This window comes from Cyrtonyx montezumae, unplaced genomic scaffold (assembly GCF_038088225.1).
Source record: "Cyrtonyx montezumae isolate F1298 unplaced genomic scaffold, pur_monq_1.0 scaffold_12, whole genome shotgun sequence".
In the NCBI taxonomy this organism is placed as follows: domain Eukaryota; kingdom Metazoa; phylum Chordata; class Aves; order Galliformes; family Odontophoridae; genus Cyrtonyx; species Cyrtonyx montezumae.
In genome coordinates this window covers 13,932,757-13,949,473 of record NW_027071848.1, presented here as the reverse complement: position 1 = coordinate 13,949,473, position 16,717 = coordinate 13,932,757, and the positions used below count along the sequence as shown (strand labels likewise).

The window sequence follows — 16,717 nt, the reverse complement described above, 5'->3', positions numbered from 1 at the left end:
TAGGCTGACACCACTGCAGCATCTTCACTTGTACCACAGACTAAATATCAAAGAGAAAAACAAGGAATGTGTCATTAGGTATCATACGTGAGGTGTTTGTTAGTAAAGCTTTCAGGCTATTTACTCAGCCCGGCCCTCGCCAGTACAAGGTGTCTGCCTACAGTAGCAAAAATCATTAGGAGAAGCAATGCTTCCTTAAGTCTTTCACTGGCAGGAACTTGCTGGACTGCAGGGCAGACCTTTGCCAACAGCTCTGCAGATTTTCAACAGCAAAGGTGGCTGCTGGCCAACAGTCTCACAGTGGATGTTAAAGGTTAAGCCTCTTCAGCTAGGCTATTAAAACAAAAGGCAGAACTGCTTGACACCAAACTAGCTGCCAACACAGCAGTTCATTAGCAGATTATCATGAATACTGTTTTACAGACATTTTGACTAGGCTTTGGGGCCCTGGATTGTCCTTTCTGTTTGCGCTCCTGAAGAGGGAGAATCTCTCCTCCCTGCACTTTGTGCACTCAGGGGCTGTCCTCCCTCATCACAACACTTGTGAAGGGGAATACTCAGCTGCAGAGCTCTGGATATGATTGCCTCCTGGAGCTGAGGCAGTCAGCAATAATGAGGTGCTGCAAACTGCAAGATCTGGGCACTGCAGGATTCCTAAATGTGCTTCACACAGCTACAATACTAGGAAAAGGATAAATCCTTCCCATAACCATACCAAAATTTGCTTTTGAACTTGATCAAAGCTGAGACTACGTCAATAAACTCAATAAATGCAATTCAGTGTCGTTACTGGAATCCTTATATTTTTATTGAAATTCAGTAGGGAGAATACATTTTGGAATTAGATACATTCAACTTCAAATGACAGGCAAATTTAACATCAGACATAAAAACTATTACTTCAGACACTTACTGTAATTTAACCAAATATTTTAAATATCTACCAATTGGATTCATCTAATGACCACAAAATTATTTCACTTCCATTTGTTTCTAGCAGAAACTTCAAGGGGCAATAGTTATTGGGAAAAGAAACATCATTAGTGTACATTAAGATAAAATATCCTATTATACACAACTATTAACAAAATATTAAACAATTTGGTTTTAGGCCATACAATTAGTAAGTGTATTTTTTTTTTATGATATGCAATATTTTTTTATGATGCCAGGTCTGCTTCTGTAAACATATTAATAGATAAGTATGTGTGTACTGAGTCATAGAGGCACTCCTTCTCCCGGAAAGAGTGGCTGGGTTCCAGACTTGCACACAAATCCATGTATAACTTCTCACATGAGTGGCGAGATATGGGCAGAACCACACTTCTGTGCAGCTGATGGCACAAATCTTAATGAATTACAGGTAAAGGAGTATTGCATAACATTCAATGTAGCAAAAGCATTTCCTCAGTTATCAGTTAGTTTTCCTTTTTTTTTTATTTCCTCAGTTAGTTTTCCTTTCCAAAATGCTTTGCCCAGTAAGCGTCTCTTGGATTGCATTCACAGAAGTGAAATCTAACTCACAGTTGGGTCTTCACTGACCAACACTTTCCATCTTCGCAGGCACACTAAAAATAAGACGCATTGGCTTGAAAACATTTCCTATCAGAATGGACTGAAGCACTGATTCCTCAGATTGGGCACTGAAAGCTTAGAGTATGTTTTTTAATGAAGAGCTGTATGTTGGCATTACTGCTGGAAGATAAACTTTTATATCTCACCGTTACAGCACTCTTATCAGTAATTTTATAACCCACCTCTTGAAGAACTGCGTAATATAAGTTGATAAGGATATCTCTAAGCTCTCTTTATTGACCGTAACTCCTTCTGTAGTTTCAGTTTCATGACTAAAGAGTACAATCACTAACTACACTTTTGTTTTTACTGCCATGCTTTATCAGACAAACTGCAATTTTACACCTTGTTAAGGAAGCAAAGTGAGAAGAAAACCACATTATACCGTTAACAAGGTAGATAAGACTATTATTTACCACGACTTTTTTGAGGAATATTATTCTTCGCAAAACAGGACCAGAGATAAACCATATCCTAAAACGATAACGCACGCACTGAAAAGAGCTTTTTCACACTTGCTCTCAGCATGAAGCCATGACCTCGGAGCAATAATCCCATACCTGAGCCAGTTCACAAGGGACTGCTCTGGAGGAAAAGCCAGCCCCTAACTCAGCCAGCTAAAGTAAACGCATTTTATCTGTGCTCGGTGCTGAACCTGGCTTGAACCAAAGCTCCTGCCTTTAGGTTACTGATTGGAATTGCGGCTCTTGCATATTGCATATTTCCATGGGCTCGCGCAGCGACGTACACAAAAATATTCACCTGAGAGGGGAGGTGTGCGCTATGCGTAACGGCCATCGGTGCGACCACGTACCTGCTGGATGCAAGACGCTTCACAAGTTCAACGCGCAGCAAAAAACACTCCTCACTTACAGCTCCCCGAGTACTTTCCCATCCACCTCCCAACCACCCCTCGCACAGCGCACTCCCCCACGGCGGAAGGACACCCCGCCCCCACAGCCGCAGCACCGCGTGCCGCTCCCTCCGCGCCGCCGAACCCCCGCACCCCTCCGCCGGGGGCTCCGGGCAGAGGCTTCACGTCGCTCGGCACGCTTGCGCGTTTCCTCTCCGCGCATGCGCGCTGCGTCCCGAGCCGCAAAATCTGATAGGGGGGAAAATCTGAACGGCGGCGGCCGCCGCCATATTGCAGAGCTGTCAGCCGCCGCGCTCGGCGCCTCGTCCCCGGCGGCGCCGCGAGCAGCGCGGGGCGGCCCCGCAGCGCCTCCTGCCCCGCTGCCAGGGGGAGTGCTGCGCGGCGGGGCGGGGAAGCGCCCGTCTCGGCTCTCCCGGTCGCCTTTCCCGCGCCTCGTCCTCTCCCCGACGCCGCGGGGGGAGCGCAGCCCCAGGTGAGCTCGGCGGGAGCGGCGGGCCGGGCCGGGCACCGCGGGCAGTGAGGGCCCGGTCCCGCCGCCCCCTCGGAGGAGGGAGCCGTGGGCGTTCTGCGGGAGCTCCCGCTGCATTATTCATGGGCTGCGCGGCCATGTGGCGGCTGCGCGCGGTGGCGGTAAGGGATCGCTTCATAAAGGAGCGCTACGAGCATCTGTTGCTGTCTATTGTTTCCAACAAATGGACGCTTGGAGAGTCCTCGAGCGCCGGCCGGCGGGACGGGCTCGGCGGCCCTCACTGAGCGTTTGTGCTTTGTTTTTTTTTTTGCGTGGATTCATGCTGTGGTCGCTCGCGGGCTCTCTTGGGCTCCGTGCCGGCGGAGCGAACCGAACCGGCTGTTCCCATCAGCCGCGAAGCTCGTTCCCCTTCACGGCGCAGCCTTTCCCGCTGAGTTCTGGGTGTTAAGAGTGGGAACTCGGCTTCGTTCTGTCAGGCGCCAGCGCTGCCCCCGCGCCGTGCTCGGCCTCGTGCCCGCCCGCGCTGTGTCCGCTCCTGGGGCGTGGAGCTGCGCGCGGTGACACGGCCCCGCTGCTGCGGTAGACAGAGGGGAGCGGTAGCTGTTGGGTTATAAGAACTCTTGTCTGGACCGAGGTATCGATTTAGCAGAAGGGCTGTGTGAAAATAAACGGCGGCGTTCCCAGATAAGCGGGCTCCCCGCGAGCAGCAGTCACACGGCTGTGGCGCGCTTCCAGCTTTGTGCCCGAGTGACACAGCTCTTCTCTCTGAGTTGGGAGGCTGGAGAGCTAAAGTGCCGTACACAGCATTAAAAACCATGTGGAAAGGGACGCGTCAGGAGCTGTCCAGAGAGTTCTCATCGAGTACCGACTGTAAGGAACAGTATGAAAGTGTCAGAAGGGAGAACAGAAAGAGCTCTTGTCGCTTGCTGCTACCATCACAGCGAGGAGTGTTGCCAGCCTTGCTGATGTTCAAGCTGCCAGATAAAGTTGGTTCACTGCGAAGGCAGTGAAGCTGTAGAGTGACAAGTTGGCTTGTTGCATATGTGGTCAGAATTTGGATTCATCCATGCAGTATGCAGTCGGGGGGTAAGGAATGAAAGAGGTAACGTTCCTGGTGGGGGTAGTTCCTGGTAAGCAGAGCAAACAAAATGATTTCAGCCATTGGGTAGGTGTGTGGCTTTATTCTTCAGAGATCTTTAATTGCCGCTCAGCTTTTAAGAAGGAGTACTTCTGTTGGCAGGGGTTAAAAGGGAAGTTGTTCAAGGCATTGCAGCTTTGTATTGGATGTGTTAAAAACATCAAAGCTGTCCTATCACTTTGTATAGCCTTAAAAGTGTGTGGGTGTAGAGGAAAGGGAGGATTTTCAAGTTTGTAAATGTAACCAAAACTTTATACTAAGTAGTGAAGAAAGACCTGATTGTCCAAAGATAGTGTGCATTAAGGCAGCACCGGGTGTCTCACATGCTCAGCGAGCTTTTCCCAGAGTTTGAGGGACCTAAACAAACTCCTTGCTTTCTGCATTGAAGGGCTGTGTCTCTGTGTAACTTTAGCAGTAGGTTGATTCTTGGCTGTGCTTTGAATTAAATAACTTTCTCTTTCAGTTTTAGATGCTTATTAATTACTCTGTGACATGAAGCCTTCAAGTCACGTAGTACAGGGAGAAACAGAAATATTACACTGGCTCAAACAGGAGCACTTTGATTGAAGAGCTCTGGCCAGTGCATATGGAAGCTGATGTGAGGGCTTTTCTGTATTTTATGGAACTAGTCCTATGAGATTTGTGCCTCGTTATTCAGGGTTTCAGTTATGCCATAATTCTTTGCTAGCCCTATTTTTAGAGAAGTTCCTCACATTAAAACAATATAGTACTTGTGTACTCACGCTTCTTAATTTCCATTTTTATCTATGTGTCAGACATACATGGGAAGACTGCATTTGTTGCTGTAGAACTCTTCCAGATCTTGGTTGGGTGCCATAAGCAAAAATCTGAAGATGACAGTTTATATTTATTAAGCTTAGTATGTGAGTTGTTTAGCACATCTGTCACTAACTGGTAAAACTTCAAGTGCTGCATAAACATGCTTTGTATGTTCTGTGTTCTTCTTTTATTTAACTACCGTGCTGGCTGCTGCCCAGTTCTTGTTAGTACTTCATAAGTTCTTGGGATCTCCAGTTGAGAAGAAAGCAGCTGCATCTTTGAATGGCTTTGGCTGTAAATATGTTTAAAGCTTAACAGTTGTCCTGGCTATGTAGTAACTATTCTGAGAAGTGGTGAGTCAGGTATCTTGGGTGTGGGGAAAGTGGAGGGAAATGGTGTTCTTTTAAGAAGGTGAAAATATAGTACTTGGTGTTGCTATTTAAAACTGTAGTATTTAGCACTGGTCACATCTCTTAACTATTACTATTTTTTATTTATGGAATTTAGCTTTTTATTTTTTCTTCTTTCTGTAAGATGGCTTGTCCTGGTTCCCCTGTGATCTGCCTGCATCTTATACAGGTGTGTAGATATATATCCTTGCTTACTGGAAGATGTGTGTTAAGAGGTACAGCCTGTGGTGAACACACAGCTTTATTGGACCTCACCAAGTGTGTCATTAGGAGCTGTTGAGCTCGGTGGGAGGGGTGGTTGCCCCATGAGTGTTCTCGGGCTATGCTAGAACAGAGAGCTGTTTTTTGGAAGAAAGCTGAGGCCGAGTGGGTATGTATGGTGGCCTGTAGGTTTCCTGTTGCTGTCTGTGAAGTGTTGGAGATCACAACAATTGCAATGCTCAAAGCTGCAAAGAAAAAGTGAGTTTATGTTAAACAAGTTCCTGTAAATGAGTGAGCTGGCGTTAACGTGGCTGCAGCTGAAACTGTGGTCTTGCCATCTGTATGCAGCAGGAAGGCAGGTGCTGAGAGCTCGCAGCCTGGGGTGCACCCTGCATAGACTCCTGAAGGAAGGCCCTGGGCTGTCAGGCAGGGCCCTGTTGATTGAGGATCCATTTTCCATCATCTCAGGCTTCCCGGCCCTTCCTCACCTGACCCCGGCCCCACGGCTGTGTGCATGAATGTTTCTTTTGAAAACAGCTGCTGCATAAATTATCTGTCAGAATTTTGGCATCGTGTGCTTTATGCACCATCGCTTTCTGGATAAAGCTTTCTTTGTCGTCTTTCAACAATTGCTTTATTTGTTGGCTTCTGTGGCATAACTGGAAACATGGATGATAATGATTTTAAAGAAAACCCCAAACTGCCACGTTGTGAAATGAATTGAAATCTCAATTGTTCATTTTGAGAGAATTCCTGTTTGGTTTGTGATGCGCAGCATCTGACCTCTTGGTGACTCAGACTGGAGGCATATCACAGCAGCACGTGCCATGGAGGCCTTGAGACCTGGGGAGCTGCAGCAGGAGCTCTGTGCCCACAGCCCCCAGGGACTGGCATGGGAGGGGGTGTTCAGATAAAACTAAGCATCTGTGATTAATTGCGTCACAAGAAAAAGCTTACTAAAAGGCAAAATACACATAAATGGCAGGAATGAACTTCTACTGCAGTGATAGTGGAGATGTCAGTATTTAGCCTGGTGGTGGTATTTGGTTTCTTTCAACCAAATATTTTACTTATATTTGTCTTGTTTTTAATGCTAGTCAATGCTGATAATTGGGGAAGATAGAGTGCTTTTTCTGTTTGCTGCTTGATTTTGATTCTTCTCTATTTCGAGATCTGTGAAGATCTTGATTTTTTTTCTGTGGTGGTAATGATGAGTTGCAATGCTTTTATATGAGTATATAGTTCTGAAGCTGTGTAACACTGAGCATGAAAACGCGTAGACACAGGCTGTTTTTGCATGGTGTGCCATTTTATTTCCATAATGTAAATTTCAGACCGACAGTGTTAGATTCATGTGACTTCTTTTCTTACAATATAACAGGTGGTTTTTCTGATCTGAAGTATGAACAGGCTTCAGCACAATTGAGTTAACTTTCTATTATTTTCTTTTAAATAAACAAAATTACAGATTTTACTCTAAGATACTACAGCAAACACTTCAATGAGGATTGAGATATTGTTTGCTCTGTATAGATGGGTTTTTTTCTGCTCTTGATGCTCCATGATCACTGATGGCAGTGACGCTGTTTGCATGTGTTTGGTTACGAACAAGAGGATTCTTAACTTTCAGCTGGTAGCTTTGTTTTATTGCATGCAAACAGTATGTGTTAATTGTGTAAACTCAGTTGAATTATACGGCTACTAACTGTGGTTTGATGACTTAACATTTTCCTACAGAATGAAATGTTATAGCGACATTCCTGATGTAAACCATTGCCCTAAGGTTTTAGAGTCTGCTTTCAAATAGTAATTCAGGATTGGTTTATAGCAGATGAATAAAATGGTTAGGTGAAACCAAAAGCAAACAATGAATGTCTGGAAGAATTTGCAACGATATGAGGGCATGGCACAATCCTTTTAGAAAGTGGTAGGCACATTTCTTCTAGAAGGGCTTCAGAAAGCGATCAGTTGGTTGTACAGCCCGGCCTTGTGCTGTGTGCTCTTGTTTATTTTCTGGGAGCCTCGACTTGAGTAATAGCAGCAGTCCTACCACACCTCTTCTTTTCAATGCAAATATAGGCACATAAGAGCAGTTGTGGATCTTAGGATTTGTTTCAGTACTGTTGAGTTGGCACACTTCTAAAATGGTGGATGAGACTCTAAGTTAGCTTTTGAATGCTTAGTTTTCTGAGCTTAACTCTAGGGCACAGCCTTTGCTGGCAAGAAGGTGAGCGTGGGGGTTGCTGCAGCTTGGAATCTTTTCTGCTGATAGCAGAAATTATGACCAAGCCTGTTCTACTTTTTGTTTTCTGTGGGGTGCTAGAGAAAGCAGGGAGAGCAATCTCTTCTGTGAATCGAGTTTGTGCTTTTCAATTTTATCGAAGGACAGAGTTGTAAGGACCCAGGAAACCTCAGAGAAACATCATTTCTTATCTTACATCTTTCCCACGGTCCTCTTCCCCCCGAAGTTCTTTCAGTAAAAATAAAAACAGAGGGAAGATGTAATTATGGAAAAGTTTGCTCAGATTTTTCACAATTGTATTGAACTATATATTCAAATCGTAATAATGCTGCTGATACTGTGCAGTACTTCAGAATATCCTTCTTTACTAACAATAGAGTAGGAAAAGAAAACCAGGAAATGCTGGTGCCCCTTAGCTTGCACTGTAAAGCTTTGTTGATATTCACTGTATTTTTAGAAGAAGCAAAGGAAATATAGCTTATATTTAAATGTATGTAACAATATATTTACTTTTTTTCTTTATGAATGAGAAATTCATAAAGTTCATACAAGAGTTTGCTTCTGATAAATCACCCTAAATCACTTGAAATACTTTGGTTTTGTCTTGAAGCTTCCTTAAGCACTCCTGAGAATGTTATCTTTCAGGTGTAATCATGGGAATATAACACTGGAATCCGAGATTATGCTGAATAGCGCATCATCTTAATTTGCCTTATTGTGGGTAAATTGCAGTTCTGTTGTTGAAGGCAATGCTACCTTTGGTACTGTTTGCAGACCAGCAGCAGGACTGTTTCATAGAAGGCAGTACTTTAAAAATGAGCAGGAAGGTGTCTGCACTTAATCCTTCTCATTTGGACTGAACTGAATCAAGCAGAGCGTGGTCTACCTGCCACATTACAAGCACTGTGGTTTCTTTGCAAGGCATAAAGATCATTATGAACTCGTAGAACACAACAGTAAATAATTTCCTAACCTTTTAGACATAAGTTTCAGCCTTTCTGCTTACAAAATGAAGAAAATATGCTTTACTTAATTTTTATTTTTTATTTGTACTGTAATGGTCTACTTGCATTCATCTTTGTTTGGGAAAAACGAGTGTATCGTGTCTTCTCAGGAGAAGTGAATGTTTTTATGCATGTGAAACACAGTTTTGATGATTAAAGATCACATTAGCTTTTCTTTGTTTGCATGAAGTTTCAAATTTGGCTAGCACTGACAGGTTAAATTGCAGCTTTGGTGTTTCTTGAACAAATTTTTCTTCTCATAATGTTAAAGGCTTTCAGTACCAAAATGTCTTCTTTTTTTTTTTTTTTTTAAGAACATGTAGCACTTGTTAGAATAAAGACAGCTCCCCTTCAGTACTTTATAAACACTGGAAAGGAGGTTACTTTCTAGAAACCTGTTGATTCTGGTAGTGGCAACTTAGCTGCTTGTTACCTTCTGAAAAGGACGCTTTGTACGTGTAGAATGCCTGTTTATCTGTGTTGGCATTTGTACTATTTGCTGTGATGTACACAGTCTCTGTTATGAATAATTTTAAAGCAACCCTTTTTTATGTTTGTTTTTGACAGAAGGGAACAAAGAATTTATAGAAGCCTGAAGTGGACAAGAGAAAACCAGCAAAATGCCGAAACCAGTAAGTAGCTTTTCTCTTACTCATCTAAAATTTAACAGGATTTTCAGTTTTCTGGAATGGTTCTTTGTGGAGAAGGACCTGGGTCTCCTAGTGGGCAGCAGATTGGCTGTGAGGCAGAAGTATGCCCTGCTGGCCGAGAAGGCCAGTGGTTTCCTGGGGTGCATTAAAAAGAGTATGGTCAGCAGGTTGAGGGAGGTGGTCCCTCCCCCTCTGCTCTGCCCTGCTGAGGCCACATCTCAAGTACTGTGTTCAGTTTTGGGCTCCTCAGTTTGCTGCAAACAAGGAGCTTCTGAAGAGAGTTTGGTGGAGGGCCACAAAGATGATAAAGAGCCTGGGGCGTGTCCCTTAGAAGGAAAGGCTGAGAGACCTGGGGCTGTTCAGCTTGGAGAAGGTAGAGGTTATTTAATCAGTGCTTAAAATACATAATAGGTGCGAATTAAGTGGATGGGGCTAGGCTCTTCCCAGCAGTGACCAGTGGCAGATCAAGGGGTAATTGGGCATAAACTGGAACAGAAGAAGTTCCATATGAACATGAGGAAGAACTTGATTACTTTGAGGATGGCAGTGCACTGGAAGAAGCTGCCCAGAGAGATTGTGGCATTTCCTTCTCTGGAGATATTCAAAACCCACCTGGACTTTTCCTGTGCAACATACTGTAGGTAACTTGCTTTAGCAAGGGGTTGGACTGAAGGATCTTAAAACAGCTCTGGTTGTTTTGCCCATGCCCAAGAATATATTTCATAAGATCTCACACTGTACAAGTGGAGTTCAGATATGTGAAGCGGTTCCAGGTTGGTGCTTTGAGGAGTTATGTGTCAGTTGCACACTTCAAGAGGAGAGTAGTGCTCACAGATCACAGTGAACTTATAACCTGGTCAGCTGGCAGGAGGAGTGATCTTTTAGGTACTGTTGACTTTGAGGTGAGATGGCATTCACTGGGTGGTGGAGCACACACTGGATGGTGGGGGTATGCTTTGTGCTTGATTCAAGGTCTGTTAGAATAAATGGAAGGTTTCACTTCAGGGTCTGTGAGGGGAAGACAAAATATATGAAGTGTCAGTAATAGCAGTGGGACCATTGGGTGGTATTTTTATTGTGGTTAGGAGTGTAATGTAGAAGGTAAATGGAGAAGGGAGGACATCACATTTCAGCTGAAATATGGGTTCATCCACAAACTTGGTACTTATTTTTTTAGAATCATTTAAGGATGTACTTAGTATTAATTAATCTGTTCTTTTGTTGTTGATGTGATATTGTATGTTGAGTTCTTTGACTACCATATGTTAAATCACTTTTGTTTCTCTTTTTCCCCTTACATTTAGTGAGTGAAACTGAATTGTCAGGGATTATTTCTCCTCTTCTTAATTGGGTTTTGTAATAGTCTTCAAGCTTCCTTTGTTTACTGATGTTTAATTGAGGTAGTAGATGGTGAATGGGGCATATCTACTGCTGAGTGGAAGTACATGTGTAAGTGTATGTGCAGCTTTTGTGGATGTATGAAAGTTTTTTGCTATTAAATAGAAATGGTAATAGTCAGTATTGCACTCCAATGTTTGGAAATGGTACAGCATAATGAATAATGTGAGCATATGACTATCCAAAGGCTAGAAATTCTATCTAGAGCTTTGCTGTTAATCTTTTGACAGACTGTCCATGTCATTTTCTCTGTTTTTCCTCATGCCCCCTCCCTCCCGTGATTTAGACCAGTAGCTTAATGCTTAATGAAATGAGCATGAGTTATTTGTCTACCAGCCCCTTCCTACAAACAGCTGCATTCTTAACGACAGGAAAATGAATTAGCAGTGTACCATTTTCTGACCTTTTCCAGTCCTGGCTATGTTAATTGAGCTGTACTTTCAATAGAGTTTCCCACCTGGAGAAGTACTTTATGATAAAGGAAAAAAGTCATTGTGAGATTCTGAAACCCCCAGCTCCATACAGCTAGAGCCTGAGGAAGTCACAGGTGTGATCAATGGAAAACAACTCTGCCTGAGTGAGGTTACCTTCTCTTCAACTGTGGGATCAGAGCCACAAAACTTAGCCAAGTGAGTTTCCTCTACCTCAGGGACCTGAGAAAAATCATAGAAAATGTGGTTTTAGGGAGGTTTGGAGAATGGGAATATCCTTAGAATTGAGATTTCAGTTGTCAGGTCTCACAATTAACCCTACAAATAGAATTTTGCTCCCAGAGCTTTGAAAGGAAGGCAGAATCATGCCAAAGGTGAGATAATACATTATTTATATATATAAAAAGTCATCTAAAGAATGTAAGACTTTCCATATGGTGGCCTTTTCCCATTGATGTTGTAGGCATATCTCAGATCTCATTAAGTGAAAGGAGTCATTAAGAAGTGAAATGAAATTGGTAACTTTCCTGGAAAAATGTCATACAGATTTTTTCATGTAAACTTGACCTTACTGAAATTGTAACACATAATCAGTTAATGTAGTAGTAGCACACATGCCACAGATTAAATACTTTACCCGTGAAAGTCAGACCTCAGATTTTGCTCTGGTAGCTTCTTAAATGATAAGGGTGCTTTGAAGCTTCACCTGGAAGTTGTCCTGTTTAGATCTTTTTTCCTTCAGATCCTGCTGTATTGATCCAAGTGGTAGTTGTTGGGAAATCCAGTGTTCTTGTAAGTCACTGAATCTGTGCATATAGCTCTAAGCAAATTTTAGAATGCATTTTAGAATGAATTTTATTTTGATGTTACAAATAATGAAGTTAAAGATCAGTTTAAATCACTGAACACCTGATCACAGGAAGATCAATGGAAAGAATTACAGTTTAGGTCTTTTTTGGTTCTGTTTTTTTTTTATTATTATTTGCTTTCATTTGGAAAGTTTGTGTAGTAGTCCAAACAAAATTAAACAAATGAAGACCTGTAAAGCAATTTTACTGTGGAAGAAAATTGCTTTAAAACTCAGCTATTTTTCCTGGAAGTATAGCCTCTGTCTGCAGTAAGGTTCGTGCCACTGTGAATGATCTTCTTACATGTGGTAGTAAAAGGTCATTGTTCTTATGTGAGAGGGATTTTCTCTCAGAGGCTACTGGGTTAAGTGGCTGGAGTGCAATAGAGTGCTTTGAAAAGGGTATAAGTGACTTTAATGCATTGTTTTGAGATATTAAGGTGATGTGTGCGGAAAAATATCCACTATTAGAACATTTTCTTGTTTAGTTGCTTCCATAGAGAAGTCTGATTATGTACTTGGTGTGTGTTTGGAACTAAGCAAAGTTTCTGAGGTGTGAGGGACAAAGTGGTGAGGCCAGACTCTTTTCAGCAGTGTGTGGAGACAGGACAAGGGGGAACGGACAGAAACTGCAGCACAGGAGGTTCTGCACGAATGTGTGCAAAACTTCTTTACAGTGAGAGCACTGGCACAGCTGCACAGGGGGGTTGTGGAGTCTCCTTCTCTGGAGATATTCAAGACCCGCCTGGACACCTACCTGTGCAACCTGGTGTAGGGAACCTGCTTTGGCAGGGGGTTGGACTCGATGGTCTCTGGAGGTCCCTTCCAACCCCTATGATTCTAAGCAGCTCTCCATTTTTGATCTTGCTAGGCATCTCTACTTTTAAAGTGAGTAGTTTCGAGACATTAATATTCTCAGTTCTGCCTGTCAGTGCATAATTAAGTTGCATTTAGCTTTAGTGAGCCTCCTGAAAAAAAAATTGCTGACTTGTTTAATTTGGCCTTTGTTACTATAATCAAAGTTGGAGCTGCTCTGCTTGGTGGGGCTATTTGCACTGTGCTCACTTCTCTGCCCAGAGGACAGAGCATCTACTGAATCTTATTTGCAGTGTTTCATTCCTAAAAGAACAGATACAGAATGTTTCTCAGCTATGTGCCATTCTCTCAGCTCTTCACCAAAAATAGAAGCGTGGAGTCTAAAATTAGACACCATTAGTTACGTAAGTGTTAATCATTTCATAGGCTAAGAAGATTAGGTTTAATTGACTGAAATTTTAGTTGCATTTATAAGGTGTAAGAGGAGTTAAAATTATCTGCTGTTTTTTTTTTTTTTTTTCCTGATAGTTTACAGCATTTCTGTGCAAGACTGCAAGGCATGGAAGAAAGATGATACTAGGCTGTCACAGGACTAAATGTCGAATGATGGAAAGCAGTTCTTTGGAACTGAGGCATTTTATGGTATAGTGCTTCAGGAAGAAGCAGCTATCGCACTGTGGAGTAAAAATGGATATTTAAAATTTGAGTCAGTATTTGCAAGATTAACTTTATTTCTGCAAAGTGGTTGAATTGGTTTATATCGTAATAACATTGTGATTAAAAAATGAGTTTGTTTTTCAGGTCAATCTTTTAAATATTCAGAGCATTAGTTATGGTTTACACATACAATTTATTTTTGCAGCAGAAATAGATAATTGATGTCATTTTGAGGACAGTTTTTGATTTAGATTTTAACTATGTTTTATCAATATCTGATACATTATTCTGTAGCCTTTACTTCTTAATGCCATTTAATCCTTACCATTTTTACCTTATCTCCTTCTTCAACTTTTCTCACACATCTTTTCATCCTTCTGCTTTGGGGCTGATGTGGAGAACGCTGTGTTTGTGTGATGCATAAGGCAGTGGGACTGATGTGCTGCTCCTCCAGAACAGCAATACTGCTTCAAGCAAACCATATACAGCAATTGCCTGAACTAGTTTGAAGAAACTTCTTTTTCTAGATGTGTTTTGATTGTAGATGAGAACTGGGCTGTTTCTATGGTTTTCACATATGACTAACTCGTGTTGCATTCATTAAAACAGCAAAACCACAGAGCATGTTTTTCATATGATTTTGAATGATTTTCCTACTCATTATTAGTGCCAGCTCAGTTTTAGCCTTCCTAATAATAGCTGAAGCACCGTGGCTCCTCACAGCAAATAGTGGCTGATACAGAGTGATACTGGTAAGCTGGGAGTCAGTTCTGGTGCACACTTTATGGCTCATATCTGCATTTGAGGAGCAGATCAGAAGTTAATGTGATTAATATGTAACAGCCCATTGAATTGTAGAGGGCTGAAGTGAAATACCACCAGGAAGTGTGGAAGGTTTTTTTTTTCCCAGTCCTTAAATCTCTGCATGAATACCACAAATAATATAGTCCCCATTACAAACTACATGCTTTTAGTATGAGCACATGGATGTTTATTGTTCTAGATATGTTAATTAGTCATACTATTTATTGATTTAGATTAATTATTTTATAAATTTAGATACATTTTGTAATGGATAGGTTGTTACAGTTTGTAGAAGCCTCCTTGTATTGCTTTATCAACACCTGCTATCAAAACATCTCTTGCTCCTTTCCCAAAGAATACTTCATGTATATGTGCAGTTGTCTTCTTGACTATGTTTAATTATTATGAAGCAGGTGTAGTAAAATACAGGAGGAACTTGGACAACTCATTCTCATGCCAAGGTGGATAAGATACCAGTCAGAATGCAGGGGTTTAATGCATTTGACAGTAAAGCATTATTCTTGGGAAAGTTTATTACAGATACATTAATGTATGTGTATTTACATAAATATTGGGACAAAGTTATGTCAGAATAAGAGAAAATTATACTTGCAGACTCTTTCTCCAAAAGCCTGGTGGTTCTTTTTCTTTCCCTGACCATTTGTTTCCTTTGCTAATGAGCCAAGCTAGTTACTTTAGAAGCTGTGAGATAAGTCTTAGTAGTCTAAACATTGATTTAATGCTCTTAGGTGGTGTTTTGCAATAGAAATGTCCAGTGGACCTTATGGTGTGATAATCTTAAATGTTTTTTATGCATTCCTATACCATCTTTGTTTACAGAAGTAGACAGATGAAGGAAACATCGTGCTATAAGCACTTTTTTCCTCTTAGGAATTTTACAAAATTCTTTCAAGTAACTCATTAACCTCCCCTTTCATCTTCTCCTTTATGGCCTTTTAAGTACAGACAGTGTTTGTCTAGATGTTTGGTTAATGTGAATTAACTATAGTTACATAAAAGTAGTGTATTCAGGATAATACTCTGCCAGAGAGAGGCAAACCCTAACTATGTTCTTATTTCCTCTGTGGGTTAGGAGATGGATTTAGTTATTTATCTTCAAATACCTTTCTCTACAGCTCAGGAGTACGCTTCTTGCCCTGAGCTCCCTGAATGGAGATCAGTGTACTCACATCTGAAGCAGGAGTAGAGAAGATGTCTTATCCTTTGTGTTAAAACTCTGCATAGCTACATGGGTTGAGCATTGGCAGCATCAGAGTTCTCTGTACCCTGTGTACTGCAGTCAGGGCTTTCCTGTGTCCACGTGCTGCATTGCCAGGTCTCAGTGCTGCAGGTCATTGCCCAGTTGTGTCTCAGCCGTGCCACAGCCTGGTTTATAAACAGGGAGCAGTCTCTCACAATGCCGACTGTGTGAATCTTCAGGCAAGGTCAAGGCTACCCATTTGTGGAAACCTCCAATTACATTTCTAAGCATTTCCAACCCACGACCACGTGGACATCTCTAGGTCAGTAGTAAATGAAATAAACTGTTAAATTGAGATACCAAGTGAAGCTTCCTCGGCCAAGCTTCTATGGACTGCAGAAAGCACCAAGGGAGTTTCTAGGTCAGATTGCAGAGTGGCATCCTTACAAAGCATCTGCTTCTGGTGCTTTGTGGTAGCCTCCGTAGCTTCTGAAGGAATGGGTGTGATCCTGGTTTGGGCAAGATTGAGAAGGTGGGATAAACTAATTCCTGTGGCACGAGCAGTGGTAGTGTTAGAACTTTTGCAAGAGGTCCCTCCTGTCTGCTTTTGTGGTCAGGTTGGCTTAGCAGTTCAGAGTGGTGTTTGTCTTCGTGAATTGTGGTTCAGATAATGTCCCCTGCTACCCCTAGTGGCAGCTTCCCTAAGTGGCAGTCCATTGCCCAAGTCACTGAGCCATCTCTCTCAATTCCTTCCCTTATAAATCAAGTGTAATCCTTCCACACTGCCTTTCATAATGCACTTTATCTGCAAAATATAGCCAACAGTGCAGCTTGGAGCAGAGGCTTGGTTTCGTGTAGAGCCTAGTGGTGTGATGGAGATTTAGGTGAGTTCAACCTTATGGGTTTGGTCTCAGGTTTTGCCAACAGTACCCTTGTTTTCCAGGACAGAAATAATGTTGTTTCAAAGCTTTAGGTGTAAAACTGCAAAAGATCAATAGTTGCATGCCAGGATCTAAGTTAGCCCAAATGCCTATAGGAGGAAAGGGATATTAAAAAGAAGTCTAGGGTAGTAGTACATTTGTAGGCTTTTTCTTAAAAATAACTCATGCCATAAGAGGTTATTTTAATATTGCTCTCATTCAATTTTGGGATCTTCTAAATACTTCTAAACTTGGGACTTCTTAGTAGAACTTAAGTTCTATGGAAGTATTAATAGGGGA

The 16,717-nt window shown here is 42.0% G+C and overlaps 1 protein-coding gene across 1 annotated transcript in view; it reads left to right on the top strand.

Moving 5' to 3' along the window:
- Nucleotides 1-2,722: 2,722 nt before the first annotated feature.
- The window catches only part of RDX (radixin), a 35,087-nt gene continuing 21,092 nt past the window's right edge, over nt 2,723-16,717 (top strand). Inside the window, exons 1-2 of the mRNA XM_065730081.1 lie at nt 2,723-2,921; nt 9,261-9,325. Of these exons, the coding sequence (XP_065586153.1) occupies nt 9,314-9,325 (12 nt within the window). The 5' untranslated portion in view covers nt 2,723-2,921; nt 9,261-9,313. The remainder of the gene's footprint in view (nt 2,922-9,260; nt 9,326-16,717) is intronic.